The 16,451-nt window shown below is 50.9% G+C and overlaps 1 protein-coding gene across 2 annotated transcripts in view; it reads left to right on the top strand.

The window, feature by feature from the left end:
- Positions 1-16,451, top strand: part of ARID1A (AT-rich interaction domain 1A) — a 54,316-nt gene that overhangs the window by 13,998 nt on the left and 23,867 nt on the right. For both annotated transcript variants that reach the window (XM_085559532.1, XM_085559531.1), the window contains exons 2-4: positions 7,549-7,761; positions 8,401-8,859; positions 9,452-9,565. In XM_085559532.1, coding sequence (XP_085415658.1) covers positions 7,549-7,761; positions 8,401-8,859; positions 9,452-9,565 — 786 coding nt within the window. The remainder of the gene's footprint in view (positions 1-7,548; positions 7,762-8,400; positions 8,860-9,451; positions 9,566-16,451) is intronic.

Genomic DNA, 16,451 nt, shown 5'->3' with positions numbered 1-16,451 from the left:
TGACAGTGAGGGATAGATAGCTTGTTACTTAGTTCTTTGGGTAGAAGGAAATTGTATTTTAAATGTAAGTTGAAATTATTGGAGAAATTATAAATTGTATGGGGATCACACAGTCTGAATAACAAACTACATAATCTGACCCCAACTGCCTAGGAAATGCCTGAAATTTTCACTGGTCATCAGCTGTTGCACAGTAATCATAGTCTTTTGTTAATTTTGACTGCATTTAAATCAGTACATGGTGTTTGTCAGAATGACCTGCCACATGAGGTGGAGGGACGGGGAATGAGTCCTCTGTGTTAATTTTCAGGTAATGAGGGATCCCTTGTGCTATTCCCTCAGGGATGTGCTCTGAGCCTGCAGACAGGAGAGGTGTCCATGAGGAGCCATCATGGTGCTTGTTGCAGACTTGGCACCTTCCCGCCCTCCAGTTTTTAATGAAATAAAAAATTACACAACTCTGCTGGTACTTGGGCATGAATACTGTGCTGCTGTCAGGTTGTTTCCAGTGGGGCTTTGAGGGGTGACTCTCATCTCACTTCTCCACCACCTCACCTTCTGCTGATTGACTTCTTTCAGGAATGAGATGTTCCATAATGATACATCCTGTAATCAAAACTCTGGTCAGTTTTAATCAATTAGAAGAATCTTAGTAAGAGCTGTGCTTTGGAAAGTCCTCTGAGATGTGTGGACTGGGCTCTTGCTGAGAAACGTTAATGGGTAATTACTGGATTGTGTTTAGCAGGAGATACAGGTCACAGGATGGCTGCTGGGAGAAACTCGCTCATCTTCCTTCCACTGGTTCAACTCAGGATGTTGATTTACAGCAGATCTCCCCAAAGAAAGTGCTGTAATAAATGATCAAGGAGGGGTTAAACATAGAGCAGAGCAGATTTTAGGTTTGCAGGAGCTCCAGATAGAAGCAGGTGGCTGAAGTAATTCAGCAAGGGTCCTGTTCTTCTGTGTTGGTGTCGTGAGCTTGTGCTGAGGTCGGGGTGTTAGCAGAGGTTTAGAGGAATAGAAAGTGTCTGGGGTCAAACTCTGACCTACTGGGAAAAGTCAGAAAAAAAGCCAGGCTCTTCCTGGTTGCAGAACTGAAACTGTGGAGCAGAGGTCATTTGTTTTGACAGCCAAACTTTCATCTGCATTGGCCATTGATGATGAGATGATGATACATCATCTCCTGGTTGTGTGTCCAGATCCAAGTTAGATTCTAGGATTTGTGGGGGCAAGGGAGGAGTTTTATTTTTCTGTAGCTTATGTAAAAATGGATTTGTTCTGCATGTTTCCAAGGGATGAGCATTTGTAACCCTGTGCTGTATTCCAGAAGTTAGGTTTTAACACTCCAGGCTTATGGGTGTGAGTCAGAGCATTCTGCTTGCTTCCTGAATGGAGTGGGGTCCCCAGAGGGATGGGGCTGCCCTGGGGGAAGGCAAGAAGAGTCCCTGATGGGAACTGAGCAGGGCCAGCACGGGCTCAGTGTCTGCCCTGTGTGTGCTGAGGGACTGAAGGAAATTGGTGGATTTCTCAAGTTTAAAAAGGGAGGGGGAAAGCAAAAAAGGAACTGTGCATTTCTGTGATGATATTCTCGGAGAAACAGGCTTGTTGTTTAAACTGTCCTAGTGAGGTGGTGGGTGTGGAGTGTTTACTACCATGGGTTTTCTAGATGTTTTCTTCTGGGGGCATCTTCATGTCCTGCTGGAGGATCTTTATTTTAACTTCAGCTTCCCCTGAGCCTCTTCTGTCCCCCTTTCAAAGCAGACCTCCATGGGAAGAGAGGCATCGGAGCATGACCTGGGCTATAAAAGGCAGCGAGTTCAGGCCGGGGTGTTGACCTCAGCACAGCCAGTTGCACCTTAAATAGAGCAGATGAAAGAGTTCCCCACTGGAAGGTGAGCCGTGTTTGCTCCCAAATGAGGACGGTTGTTGGTTTGTGATCATTTCCTCTGGTTGTGGAGGAGCTGGAGTCAACTTTGGGGGGGATTTTGGAAGGCACAGATGGGTGTGAGACTGTCTGATGTGCAAACATGAGTGACCACTGAAACTGGGATTTGCTGGAGCCTCCTGTGTTGTCCCTTGGGTGCTGTTGTGTCCGTGCTCCCATTAGTTCTGTTCTGGTGATGTTGTGGATTAGCCATGGTTGTGTTGTCGCAGGAGAGGAGCTGCTGCTCTCAGCTGTGGAATCATCACAGCCTGGCTGGTGTTGGTGGATGCCCAGGGCTTGGTGCCAGCTCTGGGCAATGCCTCCCTGTGTTTCTCGTTGTTCGTGAGCCCTGTGCTTTGTGAGCTCGTACCATCACACGGGAAATGGAGTTTGTCTTGCTCAGGCCTTGGTGCTGCAGCAGCATAACTCCCACAGCGCCTTGGAGTGTGGAAAAGGGACAGGGGTTGGAGGCTTTAGGACAGGGGTTTAAGATGGGAGGTCAAATCCCTATCCCTCCTCTACAAGACCCACCTGCTTCACTGCAGTGCGATGCCCTGGGGATGCAGCTGGGGAGGCGAGCAGCGTGTCCCTGAGCCCGTGGGACGCGTTGCCCATCACCGGCGCTGCTCAGCACCGTCTCAGCCCGGCCACTTCCACCTCGCTGCGGTGGCCGGGGAGCAGCTGGCACGTCCCTCTGCCTCCTCTCTGGAGCACAGCTCAGCAGGCAGACAATGGCTGGTGCTGCCGGGTCCTTCCCATCTGTTCCCGGCCCTTCCTGGGATTCCCGGCGCGGGTCCAAGCCCTCGCAGGCAGCTCGGTGGCCGGGGATTCCGAGCACAACCTTCCTGGCAGGACTGGCGTGGCTTTGCTTCTATGCAGATGAGCCATGTGCTTCTCGCTGGAAGGCGTTCCACAGGAAAAGACGTTTCCTGTGTTTGGTTCTGGGTGGGTGGCTCGGGGCTGAGCTGGGCTGGGGAGATTGGGAGAGGGATTACGGAGAGCGGCCCCCCCGTCCCCTTCCACCTCCAGCGCTACGTCACCACAACACAACCACACGCGCTCATACTCTTGGTGTCATTCATTCAGTGCCAAGATTGCTTTAAAAAATTCCCTTGGCCCCAGTTCAAACAGGAGTACAGCTGGGATGTGTTAGATTTTAGGCAGTCTGCCCTCAATTTGAGATGAGTTATAAATAGCAGTGCCGACTTCCTTAACTACCACTCTCCGAGGTAAAATGCAGGTTAATGACTGTGGGAATCAATTAGGGCTTCTCTCGGTTAAACAGCCAGGAATGCTTTTTATTATTTTTTTATCACAAATAACGGACAACAAAGCTGGTCAGGAAAAGATTTCAAAGCCAAGGTGGGAGCTGAGGGCTTTTTTCTTATTTTTCTCAGCCTTCTAATTTTTATGGGGGGGTTGGGGGGGCAGCTGAAGAAACCAGTTGTGGCCAACACCCGTGATTGCCAATGAGTGAATGACGCTGATTTGAAACCGGAGAGTTCAGTCGATGACTCTCCTTCTATTTCTTCCTCTGGCCTAATAAAATACAAATATGTAATAAGGTAATGGGGAAAGTCAGAATTCCATTTTTTCTGTACAGCTGTGGAGAGCTTGGCTCTTGCTTCCGAAGTGGGATTTGCCTCTTCCCTTTACTCATTTTCCTGACAGGACCAATAGCATGTCCTCTCAATTTAACCAAGCTATTCATTCAAGAGGCCAAATTTCTCTTCCACCGGACAAAATCTGAAAAGAATTGTTCATGGAATCCTCTTGTCTGCTTCAAGCTTTTTTTGTTTCTTACGGAAACCCCGGTGTTGTTTGGAAGAAGAGCTGGTTTCACTGCACTGCCTCATTACAGGGGCCTGACACCCTTCACATCACACAGAGTGATTTGAAGAGCTTTTGAACTCGGCAATTTTAAGCTCACTCTGGGCTTGCTGTTACAAACTCTTAGTCTAGAAGTATCTTAAATTACCCCAAAAAAGCTCTGCAGTTTCTCTGGAGCACCAGCTTATGGTCACTCTCTTTACTCACCCAACCACACAGCTTTGTTTTTGGAAGTTTGGCTGGTGGCAGGACAATGTTTTGTGGAATTTTGGTACTTACTGGTGTTACACAACAGCAGAGATAGTGGGATTGAGGGAGAATAGAAGCAATTTCTATGAATGCAGGGAGGTGTAAGCAGGGGGTCTGGACTTCAGTGATCAAGGAGCAACACTTTCTCTCAATTATGTCTCTCTGTGGCAGGGCCTTTGCTTTTGAAGTGTAATCACAGTAATCTACTCCTGTGGTTTCCTATTGAAAGGATTTCCCATGTATCAGCCCAGAGAAGAATTTCCAGCCTTTTGCAGTCGGGGTTTGGTATTTCCCTATTTACCCTGACGTGTTCTGCTTCCTCCCAGCGTGCCCATCTCTGTGACACGGGTGTGCAGAGGGGCTGTGCAGCCTCTGCCCCTCCCAGCACCCCACACCAGCCCTTGGATCCATCCCTGCATTTCAGCTTGCTTCTTTTCTTGAGGCACATTGAAGGTTTTGGGGCAGCAGGTTCAAGGAAGCTTCCTGAAGGCTGACTCTTTGAGCCAGAGCAACAACACCAGGTCCAGAGCAGTTAAAGCCCCATCAGCGACTGAGATGTGTGGGATATTCTGAATTAATGGGATATTTTGAAGGAAGAAGCAACACATGGCAGCATCTGAGATGTACAGGGCAACCCCAGGGAGCATGAATTAGCCTTGCTATGAGTCAGGAGTGTGTGAATGAAATAGTTCCTTCGTTAGGGATTAATTGGCATTTACATTCCTCCTGGTGATAGAATTTTATCCATAAGGCTGCAATCTAGATGCTCTTTGTGTTTGTTTTTAGTACCCTCCCTGTGCTAGGGCCTGGTGGAAGGGGGGCAGCTTGAGGCACGTCGTGTCCTCCTACGCTGAGCAGTCAAGGTGACAACTTGGTCACATCCTGGAAAGATGTTTGGGGTTTGTGTTTTGGGTTTTCTCTCTCTCTTTTTTTTTTTTTTTTAATTTTTTTTTTTAATGGCTGCACAAACAGTTGCAAACGTTTCTTGGAAGTTTTTTAGTAGTTGTCATGCTTCCTGTAGGAGTCATGGAAAAGTGAAGATTCACCTTGTTTTCTCCTCCCTGAAGAGATGGTTGGTCTTGTGGGTGACCACAGACAAGAAAATCAGTGCAGGGGTGGCAGCATGTGGTGTGAGTGTATTTAGGAAAAGAAAAAAGTTTAAAAAAAACCCAACAAATAATGTATTTGAGAAGCTGCCCTTGGTAGAAGGTTGCAAAGGTGAGTTACACCCAGGAGGAAGCAAGTAGCAAATGGAAAAGATGTTGAAACATTTAGTCAGTAACACCGAAGTTGCACTTTGTCAGGTGGAAGGAAGGATGTAAGTGCTTGGGGGTGGTGAGAGCAGGCTGAAGTCAAAAGCCAGGGGCTAGGAAAGCTCCTGGTGGCCTGTATTTTTACATACCAAAGGAGATAATGTGGGCAGGGAGAAGACGTCAGTAATGCAAGGGGATACCCACAAGGCAAGACTTGGGAAGCACCAGGGACAATCGCTGAGAAGATGTAAACACAATTTGCATCTTTTAAGGTTTATGGGAGCTCCACATGGGTGCTGCAGTCAGGACTGAGGCCCTGCAGCTCTGAGAGCTCCACCAGAGTCTTCAAAGGTCTCTTTTTTCTGCTCCCATGAATGGAAGCTCCTTTTCCAGCTGGCACAGACCCCGTGTGGGTGCCTGGTGTGGGCTCCAGGCATGGTGTTCCCAGGGCAGGGACCTGGGGCTGCCGTGGGTCCAGCCTCTGCCCGTGTTACTCCCCAGCAGCAGCATCTGTGAGAGCTTGAACATCAGACACGGAGTAAAACTTGCTCAGGGTTGGTTTGGTGTCAGTGTGGAGGAGAACCCAGCACAGCTGAGCTGGGAGGGCATCCAAAATCTGCCTGGGGACAGCTTCCACAGGATGGCAAAGGCTGTGCTCACAGAGGTTTGGCTTTCCCCAGCCTGCCAGAGCTCCAGGAGCAGCTGGGAAACGCTCTCAGGCTCAGGATGTGACCCTGGGGGTGTCCTGTGCAGGGCTGAGTTGGATCCTGGTGGGTCCCTTCCAGCTTGGCAGAGTCCATGGGTGCCCTGAGCCGGGCCAGGACAGAGCACCTGGGCTTGGATCTCCATCCATTTGTGCCATATTGGCACGAAGAGCCAGCAGCCTTTCCCTTTCCCAGCAGCGGGGCTTTTCCTGCCATCCCCACTGGTGCCAGCCCCACGAGCTGCCCGTGGGTCGCTGTGCTCGCTGCTGGCTCGGGGCTGAGCCTCCCTGGCAGCCACGCTGAGCTGGCACACCAGCGTGTGCTGGGGCTCCAAGCCCTGCTGGCTGCTGGGCAGGGCTTTCCTCCAGTGCAGCACACTGCAAGGACTTTTCCACCCCCCGGGAGGGTGGATTCTGTGAACACCAGTGAAACCCTGCTCTGGTCTCTGGGATTCTGTGGGGATTCCAGCCTGAGCTCTGGGTGATGTTTGCTTGTGTGGACCTGCAGGGCCACTCCTCAAGCACCTGAGCTCAGCAAGAGAGGGTGGATCTGTACAAACAGCACCCCAGGGCTGGTGGCAGGAAGGGATGGTGTAACAGAGTCCATTGTCATGGTGATCTGTGGAAAACATCTAATTGGGATTAGTTAGGTCATCGGGAGCTCAGGGAAGGATTCCCATTCAGTCCAAGGAATGGAGGTTAAGGACTGTGCTGGGATTCATTCAGAGGTCACCATACCAGAACAGCCCTTGCTTTAGTGAGGGAATAACGGCCAAGGTGAAAAAGCCTTGTTTTGAGGTCTGTAGTGCTGAGGTTTATAGTGTTTTCAGGAAATTCGATTGACTGTTCCTAAATATTGGCTCCAGGCAGGGGTAGCACAGATGAAATCCAAGGCAAGTTGCATTTCTTCGCTCATTGTCTTTGCTCTAAAGCTCAGGGACCTGACTTCCAAGGCCGACAGAATTTTTTAATACATCTGTATAAATTTGATTTAGAAACTCTTTATTCTCCAAAAGCCAGCAGACACAAAGCACACGTAAAAAAAAAAAAAAATCAAAAATGAAACTGCAGTCTTGAGGACTGTGGATGTCAGCTGCACTGCCCAGTGTTACTACATCAATGTGCATTAATTGAAATGCATAAGTGTAAATTAACAGCCTGTAGTGTTTTGGGAGACCTTGTTATATGTGAAAGAAGCAATGTTTCTTGTGAATATTTAAATTTTCAGCCTAAATTTAACTTGTTGTGGAATATCTGGACATTAAACTACTACCTACAATGGGGAAAAGCCACTTACACTGATAATTGACTTTTCTTGATGATCCTTCTTCCCTGTCTTGCCATGGGAGAGATGTCAGCGTTAAATGACTTCTCACTGGGCTTGTTCTTGGTGGAAGGGTGGGTTTGGAAGGGCAGCAGGAATCCTGCTGTCCTTCCAAATGTAACTTTGGGGTTTAGCACCTGGGAAGAGGCAGACGAGCTTCTCCTTGGCGCGCCGCGTTTCTCCTGGGGTTTTTGGGAAATGGCAGTGCTGAATGAACAGTGCTGTGCGCCTGGACGTGCCTGACGTGTCCCGCGTTGCCTTGCAGCCCGCGAGCCCGATGGATCAGATGGGGAAGATGAGGCCTCAGCCCTACGGAGGGAACAACCCCTACACGCAGCAGCAGGGGCCGCAGGCGGGGCCGCAGCAGGGCCACGGCTACCCCGGGCAGCCCTACGGGCCCCAGGGCCCCCAGAGATACCCCATGGGCATGCAGAGCAGGACGCAGAGCACCATGGGCAGCATCTCGTATGCACAACAGGTACGGAGCTCCCACGGCCTGCCACAGGGCTGGGCAAACACACACGGCCGGGCCCTGGAGGTGAAACGGCGTTTCTCCAGGCTGGGCTTCGTGCCACACCTGCATCCAGGTGGGATCCGTGGCCTGGGGAATCCTTGTCTCCAAGAGAGGCGGTGGCAGAGCAGTGAATCCAGCAAGGGGAAAAATAAATAGCAGGGAAGGGAGATCTTCTTTCTGCTGTGCTGTGTTAGAGGCACAGCTGTTCTTTGCACAAGAAATGACTCCAGGTCAGTTTTGGCTCATTACATGATCCAAGTGGCGCCTGCTGGACTGTTTGCAGGATTCAAAAGGCAATTTTTTTTTTATTTGAAGCAAGCAGTCTTTCCTTTCAATGTTACTTTTGTTGAAGGGTGGTCAGATAGGGATCCCTAAAAACTTAGCTATGATGTCTGTTAGAACTTGGTTACTGCCAAGAATAATGTCACACACACGAGTGACTTCTGCTGTTTCCTGGGAAGTAACTAGGTAGTGGCAATTCTAGTGCACTTACTGCTCTGCACTGGTTTCTGAAGTTCTGCTCCTCGAGCAGAATCCGTGTGTATGTGTGTGTGTGTGAGAAACACCTTTGTGACTGGTGCACCTCCGTCTCTCCCCGTGCAGATGCCTCCGTACGGGCAGCAGGGCCCCAGCGCGTACGGGCAGCAGAGCCAGAGCCCCTACTACAACCAGCAGAGCCCTCACCCGCAGCAGCAGCAGCAGCAGCAGCCTCCCTACTCGCAGCAGCCTCCGTCGCAGCCCGCTCACTCGCAGCCCTCGTACCAACAGCAGCAGCAGCAGCAGGCGCAGCCCCCGGCCGCGGCGCAGCCGGCGTACTCGCAGCAGCCGGCGCAGCCGCCCCATCAGCAGCCCCCCAGCCCGTACCCGCAGCCGGCGCCGCCGGCCCCGCAGCACCCCCAGGGCCAGCCCCCCTACTCCCAGCAGCAGTCCCAGTCGCCGTACCAGCAGCAGCAGGCGCAGCAGCCCGCGGCCCCCGCGGGGCTGGCCCAGCCTTCCTCGTCGTACCCGCCGGCGCAGCCGCAGCCCTCGGCTTACTCGCAGCAGCGCTTCCCCCCGCCTCAGGTAGGCTGTCCCCGGTCACTGTGGGACAGAGCTCCCGAAACCTCCTGCTCTGTGCCTTCAAACTGGGTAACCGCACACACGGCGAGCTGGGCGGGACAGAACGGTCAAAGCTGGCGGCTGCTCCCGCGGCTCACAGAGGTGGTGACCAGCAGAAGTAAAACTTGGCTTTGGGGAGGAGAAACAAAGCTTGGGACCTTTCAGCAGACACTGCAACACGTCCAGAGCAGCTTTGAGGAGTGGAAGGGTTTAATTGACTTGCCTTGTTTGTGTAAAGATGTACTTGGAACGAGGGTGAGATGGGGAAGGTGAGGAAGCAGGGAGGGCAGATCCAGGACAGCCGGTGACAGAATCTGTGGTGAGGAGAAGCTGGAGAATTGCTGCTCTGGCATGGCCCTGGACCTGTGCTCCCAGCTCTGAGCAGGGTCTGTACATGCTGGCTTTCAGTCCTGTTTCTCACCTCCTCTTTTGGGCAGATGTCACCAAGGGGACATAAACCTGCCCCAGCATGAGAATATCCCAGAGAGATTCCAACAGAGGCTTTATTGTATTCCCACTTGTGACCTTTTTTGGTTTGTGTTGGTTGATGTTTCAGGAGTTATCTCAAGACTCGTTTGGGTCCCAGGCATCCTCTGCTCCCTCCATGGCTTCCAATAAAGGGCAAGAAGACATGAACTTGAATCTTCAGTCCAGACCTTCCAGCCTGCCGGTGAGTGGGGCCTGGGCCGAGGGCAATCAGCAGCACAGCAGGAGAAATGAGCACTGGTCCTATTCCACGTGGAAATGGGAGCCACGGAGGCTGCCTGTGCTTTTTACGAAGTCATTAGCTTCTGGCTTCCCACTGGAGGTTGAATGTAATTTACAAAAGTAATGGATTTGAGAGGGAAGTTTAACCCTGAGTGCTCTGGTCTGCAGGTTCTGCCTAAAGCAGCTAATGCTGTGTGCAGTGTGTGAGGTACCTGCCTGCTGTCAGAGTAGGCCCTGACTCCAGGGAAAATCCTCATTTTTACCTTATTTTCCTGTTCTTGGCCCACTGTGGCACTGGTGACTGGCACTGGGGCATCAGTGAACAACTCTGGTCCAGTCTGTCTGAACAGTTGGTGAAAAAGACAATTTCATTGGCATCTAGAGAGAGAAAGATCAGTCCCGTGTAGCTCCTTCCTTGGCAGATGGAGAATTGTATTTTCTTTGGCATCCTAAATCTGAACGTGCAGTGACCAGTTGGGGATGAGGTTAGTGCCCAATGTTCCAGCAGGTTTTGGGCCAGAGGAGTTTAATTTTGTGTTAAAACGTCAAGAAAACAGAGAAGGGTTGAAAGTTTAGGTTAGCTTGCACAAGTTGGTCTATGCCTCTGGCCTGGAAGAAAAGTTTGGAGCTGCTGGGTTCCAATTTTGCTGGTAACTTTTGTTCTAATCAGTAGGAAGTGAGCAAGGTTTTATTTTTCATTTAGCCACTGGCTAAGCCAGTGCTGGGAGCTGCAGCTGAATTGGCCAGAGGAATGGGCTGTATGTAGAACTGAGTTATTTTTGCTCCCAGCAATGAGAACAGCTTTGTTACCAGCCCCTTGAAATAATGCCTTCGGATCGTGGGTACAAATTGTCACCCAAAATATAAAGTGGTTCTAGTTCTGACCACCTAATGGGAGTAGTTGTGGGTTGTTGCTTTTTCTTTCCTCTTTGCTTTTTTTTTTTCTTTTTCCTTTTGGACCCTGATTACAAAGATTTAATTTGTTCTGAGGCCTGGGGGATAAAAAAAAAAACATTTAAAATAGCATGTTTCTTTGCACTCTGCCTCTCCACAAGTTCTTCCATGTGACCCATCTTCTGGTGAGGAGTGCAGGAGAAGTGAAGCCACTGGAGTAATTGAAGAAATTGCTGTAGCTCAGAACGGTGGGAAGTCCTTTCAGAGGCACTGCTGATGGAGCCTTCCTGGATCCTACTGATCCCTCTGACTTGGATTATAGGCATTAGGAACGAGGCTGTGCAGAAGTGGCTCCTTCTCAGCACCGAGTGGGAGTTTGTGTTATACCTTGTGGTTAAATATATTTGGCCCTTTTCAAGTTGTCCCTTCTCTTGAGTAGTCTAAGAAAAGAAGTCCATCCCAGCTGCAAGACTGAAGGAACCTAGAAACAAGGGAATATCTGGTTTTCCTGGCTGTACCACCAAATAATTTGCATTTAGAAATCAAGCAGTCTTTAGCTTACTCAACCCTGGTATATTTTCTGCCTTTCTCTTCCTTAGTAGACAAAAAAATTTAAAAAAGGAGACTCACTTGTACATCTTTCATGATTCCTTGTTGTCTCTTTGGGATCCTGTAGGACAAGAACAGCACCAGCTGAGAAGGGCTTCAGACAGGGATGCTGTGGGGTGTTGAAAGGCATCTCTGGGATGCTGGCAGCCAAATCCTTCTTTCAGTTTGCAGTGATCAATCTCCTGCACAGAGTTTGGCCTGGGGATGCTCAGGAACACAAGATCTCCATGGAAGGACACTATCAATTTATTTTTATCTTCCTGATATTGCTCAGTCTGTCTAGTTGAGAAAGTTTTATCCTGCTCAGGAGGATTCCCAGATCCCTGTTTTGCCATTATGGATGACTTAGAAGACCAGAGTTTGTTTGTGGGCTTTTAATTTTATTACGGAGTCCTGAGCCCTTTCCCAGGCCTGGTGGGTGCTGTGGAAAAGCTCACTGGGTATCCTGGAACTGGGGCAAATCAAGCCATGCATCATCTTTAATTAAACACAGATCAGCCCCAGCAGGAAAAGGAGGTTCCTGCTTTTTAGGTTCTTGGGAAGTGTTGAATTGATGTGCCCTGTGCCTTTACAAGTCCTTGGCCTTTACACGTGGATATTGTGCACCAGTGTTCATGCTGGAATTCTAAGCATTAAAGGGGAATATTCCTTTGGGATATTCCTTCTGTCTCCTGGCAGGGACATTGTCAGGTTGTTCAGCTCCTGTGGCTGTTTTGGGATCTGCCTGAGGAATGTCCTGTGGATCCTTCTGGGTGGGGCTTCAGGGTGCCTTCCCAGTCAGGATTGTTGTGTCATTAACTGAACTTTCTCCCGGGCTAACTGGGGCTCCCTGGTGCCTTTTAAAGAGCTCTGCCTCCCCGTGAGTGTCCTGGCTGCTCTCCCTTCCTGCAGCAGGCAAACTGAGGAATTTCTCTGAAAAATTCACTTCTTCCCTAGGGAGTCTCCATCAGGATTGCAGCCAAACTAAACTTAGATTGCAATTGCACAGGAGAAGGGAAGCATAGTCTTTTGTGTCTGGGTGTAATAGAGGAATAGTAATCCTTGGGATAGATCTGTTTCTCCCAGGAGATTGCCTAGTTTCTTCTCCTTAGCAAAAAAATTCTTCCTGGAGAGTTGTATCCAGTGTATTCAGTGCTAACTTCAGCTTTTGAGTCTGGATTTTGAGGCTGAAGGAGTCACACATTTCCAGGTAAAAACTTCCTTGTGTGTAGCCATGGAAGCTGCTGGTGGCAGCTCTGGGGGAAGCAGTTTGGGTGTTGGGACATCCCTTTGGGTTTGGATTGCAGATCAGCTCTGCTGCAGAGCTCTTTGGAGTTGTAGGTTTGTTGGGAAGGATTTTCTTTCTTTTCTTTCTCATTGTGGAACATGGGACAGGTTTTACCTTGCCCATCTCTGTCTCATGGGCTGCCTTGAAGGAGTTCCTGATGCTTTTGGGGTGGATGTGGAGCGTGAGGCAGGGGTTCCTGCCAGGCTCTTCATTCCTTCCCAGCCACAGAAATTGGCATCTCTGGTGTTTGAGCTCCCAGGCTGGCCCCAAAAGCCATTAATAAACCAGGAGGACACATTCTGGCAGGGTTTTGGAGGTCCTGACACAGCAAGGTTCTGTTTGAATTTTTGTGGCAGCAAACTGGGCAGTTGGGGCAAAAATTTCGGAATTCCTACCCCAGAATGTCCTTAGTTTGGTCAGTGTAGTGGTGAGCCTGAGGGAGAAATCCCCTCCCTGTCCTAGACAGTTTATTTTCATCTTGCTGTAGAGTGGGAATAGTTTTAACCTCAGTATTTTGCTATTTTGCACTATTGGGAAACCATTTTGTTTATTTGGTGATGTTTCACTCTGGTTCATCTATGAATTTTGATCTGAAAAGTGTCCTATAAATGGCAGAAGGGATTTTAACCAACTGAAAATATTCCTGATCCATGGTTCATTTCTGGGTGTGGGTTCTGGCCTTGGGTCTTTGCAGCGTGGATTGAAGAAAATTAGGTTTTGTTGGGTGGGGAGAGGAATGTGGCTGCAGAGCTTTGGCAGAAAAATCTTGTCAGTGAATGTCCCCAGCAGTTGTGGGGTGGTTTTGGTTTGATTATCTCTCCCTCAGTTGAGCAGTTGCTGACTTTGGGTACTGGAGGTTGTCAGGAAGCACTGCTTGGATTCTCCATTCTTTCCAACTGGTCATTTCAGCTGCTCTGGGAGTGCTTGAAGTGGAATAAAGTTGAGCTCTGTCAGCTGCGTCCCCTGACCTGGAAATAATCCATGCAACAGGCTGAAATGCAGCAAAAAACTGTCAGAGCTGCCATGGAGGGAGGGAAGCAGCCTGCTTCCTTAAAATTTCAGTTTAAAATGAATAATTTTGACAGCTTTTTCAGGGGGCAGGGAGAAAGAACCTTTTATAGTTCAATCTGCTGGTCACTTCAAACCTTTCTTTTTTTTTCCCTCTCCTTTTTTCTCTTTCCATAAGGGACTTCCTGCTTCTGTTTGGTTTGTGTTTGGCCTTTTGAGCTTGTCTTATTGCTTGCCTTAGGAGAGGGATTAGCAGTGTGTGCATTTCAAAGCAGGGCAGCACAGTGGATATGCAGATAAAGCCACCAGCACCCCAGGCTGAGCACCTGAAGCTCTGGCAGTGCACATCCCTCCTTCCAGCGTGTGCCCTCTCAAGGGTTTCATCCCAGGCTGTGGTGATAGCGAAAGGTAAAAATGTATTTTTCCTTGATCAGTGCTCCCCTGCCCAAGGTTCTCATGTTGTGTGACTGTGCCCACCATTCCTGCATGGTTCCTTGAGAAGGCTGTGCCCTTTTTCCCGAGTTTTTATATTTTGTTAACTGTGGGGAGCATCTCCAGAGCCGCCCTGACCTTCAGGCGCTCCGGTGCCAGCGTTCACACTCGGCCCTGCCCCAGGGCAGCTTTGCTGTGTGTCCGTGTGGCACTTCCCTCTGCTGCCAGAGTGCCCGGGTGGCACTTCCCTCTCGTGCCAGCCCTTGCTGGGGTTTGAGGGGAGCTGATCCCACCGTGTGCCGGGGCAGCTCCCAGCCCGGAGCTCCCCCAGCATCCCTGGGGAGCGCCGCAGGAGCTGCGCTGCGCTCTGCGCTCGCTGCCGGGCTCGTTTCCTGTTTCTATTCTGGTCGAGAGCAGCTCAGCTCAGCTTCCTGCCCGCGCCTCTCGCCTTCCCCAAAGCCCAGCCCTTCCCTTGGCTCGCCGTGCTCCGGCCGGACCGCGGCAGCGGAGCCGGGACCCGCCGGGGTCCGGCCCTGGGTGCGAGGAGGGTGCTGCAGGGTGGGCAGCTCTGCTCAGGGGTCCTGGCCGTGCCCTGTGCTCTGCTGCCACATCCCTGTGCTGCCACAGAGCCCCTGGCAGGGTGATCCAGTCCCAAGAGGGTGATCCCCACCTGGCAGGGTGACCCAGTCCCACCAGGGTGACCCAGCCCCGTCAGGGTGACCCAGCCCCACCGTGAGCCCCCCCAGGTCAGCCCCTGCTCTCCCAGCAGCTCGGGCTGCAGGCCAGGGCAGTCAGGCTTTCACTTCCTTTCTGCTGCTGTCACTGGACACCCTTTAAAAGGTGCAGAAGCCTCTTGTGAGTCTGACTTCACTTCGATCCTCACCCTCTTCCCTCTCCATGCCGATGAGCCCTGCCAGAGGGAGCCCACCATGCTGGGAGGGAGGGGCTGTGCTGGTGAAACACCACCACACCTGAGCTCTCGCTCCACGGGAATAATTTCCCTCTTACTGTGCTTCTGGCACGCTGGATTGACTTGTCTTGGAGACATGTGGGATCATAAATACCGTGGGGAAAACTCTTTCCACATGGTGCCCACGTGTGGGGCATGGCAGGGGCCCAAGGCTTGGGCTGCTCCCGTGGGCTGGGCTGGGTCACACTGGGATCCCAGATCAGTTCTGGTAATTGGAGGAGTTCTACGATTGGTTTTTATTACAGTTTTGAATCTGGAAAGAAGCTTCTATTAAGGGAAAGGGGAAAAAAAAAGGTTTAATTTCCTGAAACGACAAGAAGTGACATCTCCAGGCGTGGACTGTTCTGGCGCCCTGACCCCGAGGGCAGCACTGGGCCCACGTCAGCCTGGCCTGGGCCAGGTTTCCATGGATATGGTGCCTCTTCCTGTGCCTGCTCGCTGCTCGGAGCCAGGAGCCAGGAGCAGTTCCCTGATTCTCTCCAAACGTGTCTCTGGTCTCCCCATCCCACCCAGAGCAGCTCCCCCAGCCTGGGGTGGCACTGCAGACAGCTCTGGATGGAAGTGGTTGCTCTGGAGATGCCCCAGTGCCAAGGGGCCATCCCTGCCTTCCCACAGGTACCAGGGAGTTTGGGAAGGAGCTGCCAGCTTCCAGCTGTCCCTTAGAATCAGTCCAGGATCACAGGCTGGGTTGGGTTGGAAAGAACCCTAAAGATCATCTGGTTCCAACCCCCTGCCATGGGCAGGGACAGCTTCCAGGGGAAGAACCACTGGATTCACCACACTTGCAAATGCCTTAGACTTTAGAAATCTTATTCTGCCCTAAAATCTTCCTCATGCTTTTTTAGAAATTGATCCTGTCACTGATAATTGTTTCAGAGACTGGTGAGAATACTAAAAGCTGACTTATCTTTAAATTCAAAGTATTTCCTGACCAGGGCCTTGTAAATTTTGTAATAATTTCAGCCTTTTGCCTTTGCTTGCTTCCCTTTGGCCACCCTGGCTGTGGAGGTTGGTGTGGTGGCACAGTCACATGCTGGGATGACTAAAATGCTTTGGAGTCTCAGTGTGTGGAACATGAGCCTGGAAAGTGCCTTCCAGAGAAGCTGGGGAATGGGAATATCCTCGTGTCTGGCAGTGCAAGGGGAGCTTCCTGCCTCCTCCATGGCTCTGTGAATAAGCAGGTGTGTCAGCTGAGGCCTGCACTCATTTCCCTCCTGCTCCTGCCTTCCCCAGGCCAGCCCTTCCCACTGAGGCTTGGAGATCCCTGCATCCCCTCCAGAAATCAGAGCATCATCCCCTGGTGCTGCTGCCATGTCGCTGCTTCCTGTGCCCAGGATCCTCCTGCCTCTTTCCCACAGCTTCTTTTGGGGTCAGTGTTGCTGTAGGAGCTGGAGGTGTCACCCCTTTGTGCTGGATGGACGGGACAGCTTCTGGGCCGGCTGAAGTGATGCCACCCTGGCTGGGAAAATGTGGCATTTTCATGCTGCCGTGGATGTTTGATGTTGCACCAACCTTTGTGTAAAGCTGGGAGTACTTTTTGCAGCTGAGCAGCCTCCAAAGGGTTAAACAGGAACTCCTGTGTGGGGCCTTGCTGTTGCATCTCTGGGGTCCTGTGGAAGAGCCCAGCACTTCCCGGGTGGGAATGCTGCCCTTCCACATGGCGGGTTC

Source organism: Lonchura striata, chromosome 23, assembly GCF_050655825.1.
Source record: "Lonchura striata isolate lonStrDom1 chromosome 23, ASM5065582v1, whole genome shotgun sequence".
NCBI classification, from domain to species: domain Eukaryota; kingdom Metazoa; phylum Chordata; class Aves; order Passeriformes; family Estrildidae; genus Lonchura; species Lonchura striata.
Note: the sequence above shows the minus strand (reverse complement) of the source record. Positions and strands in the feature narration are given on the sequence as shown.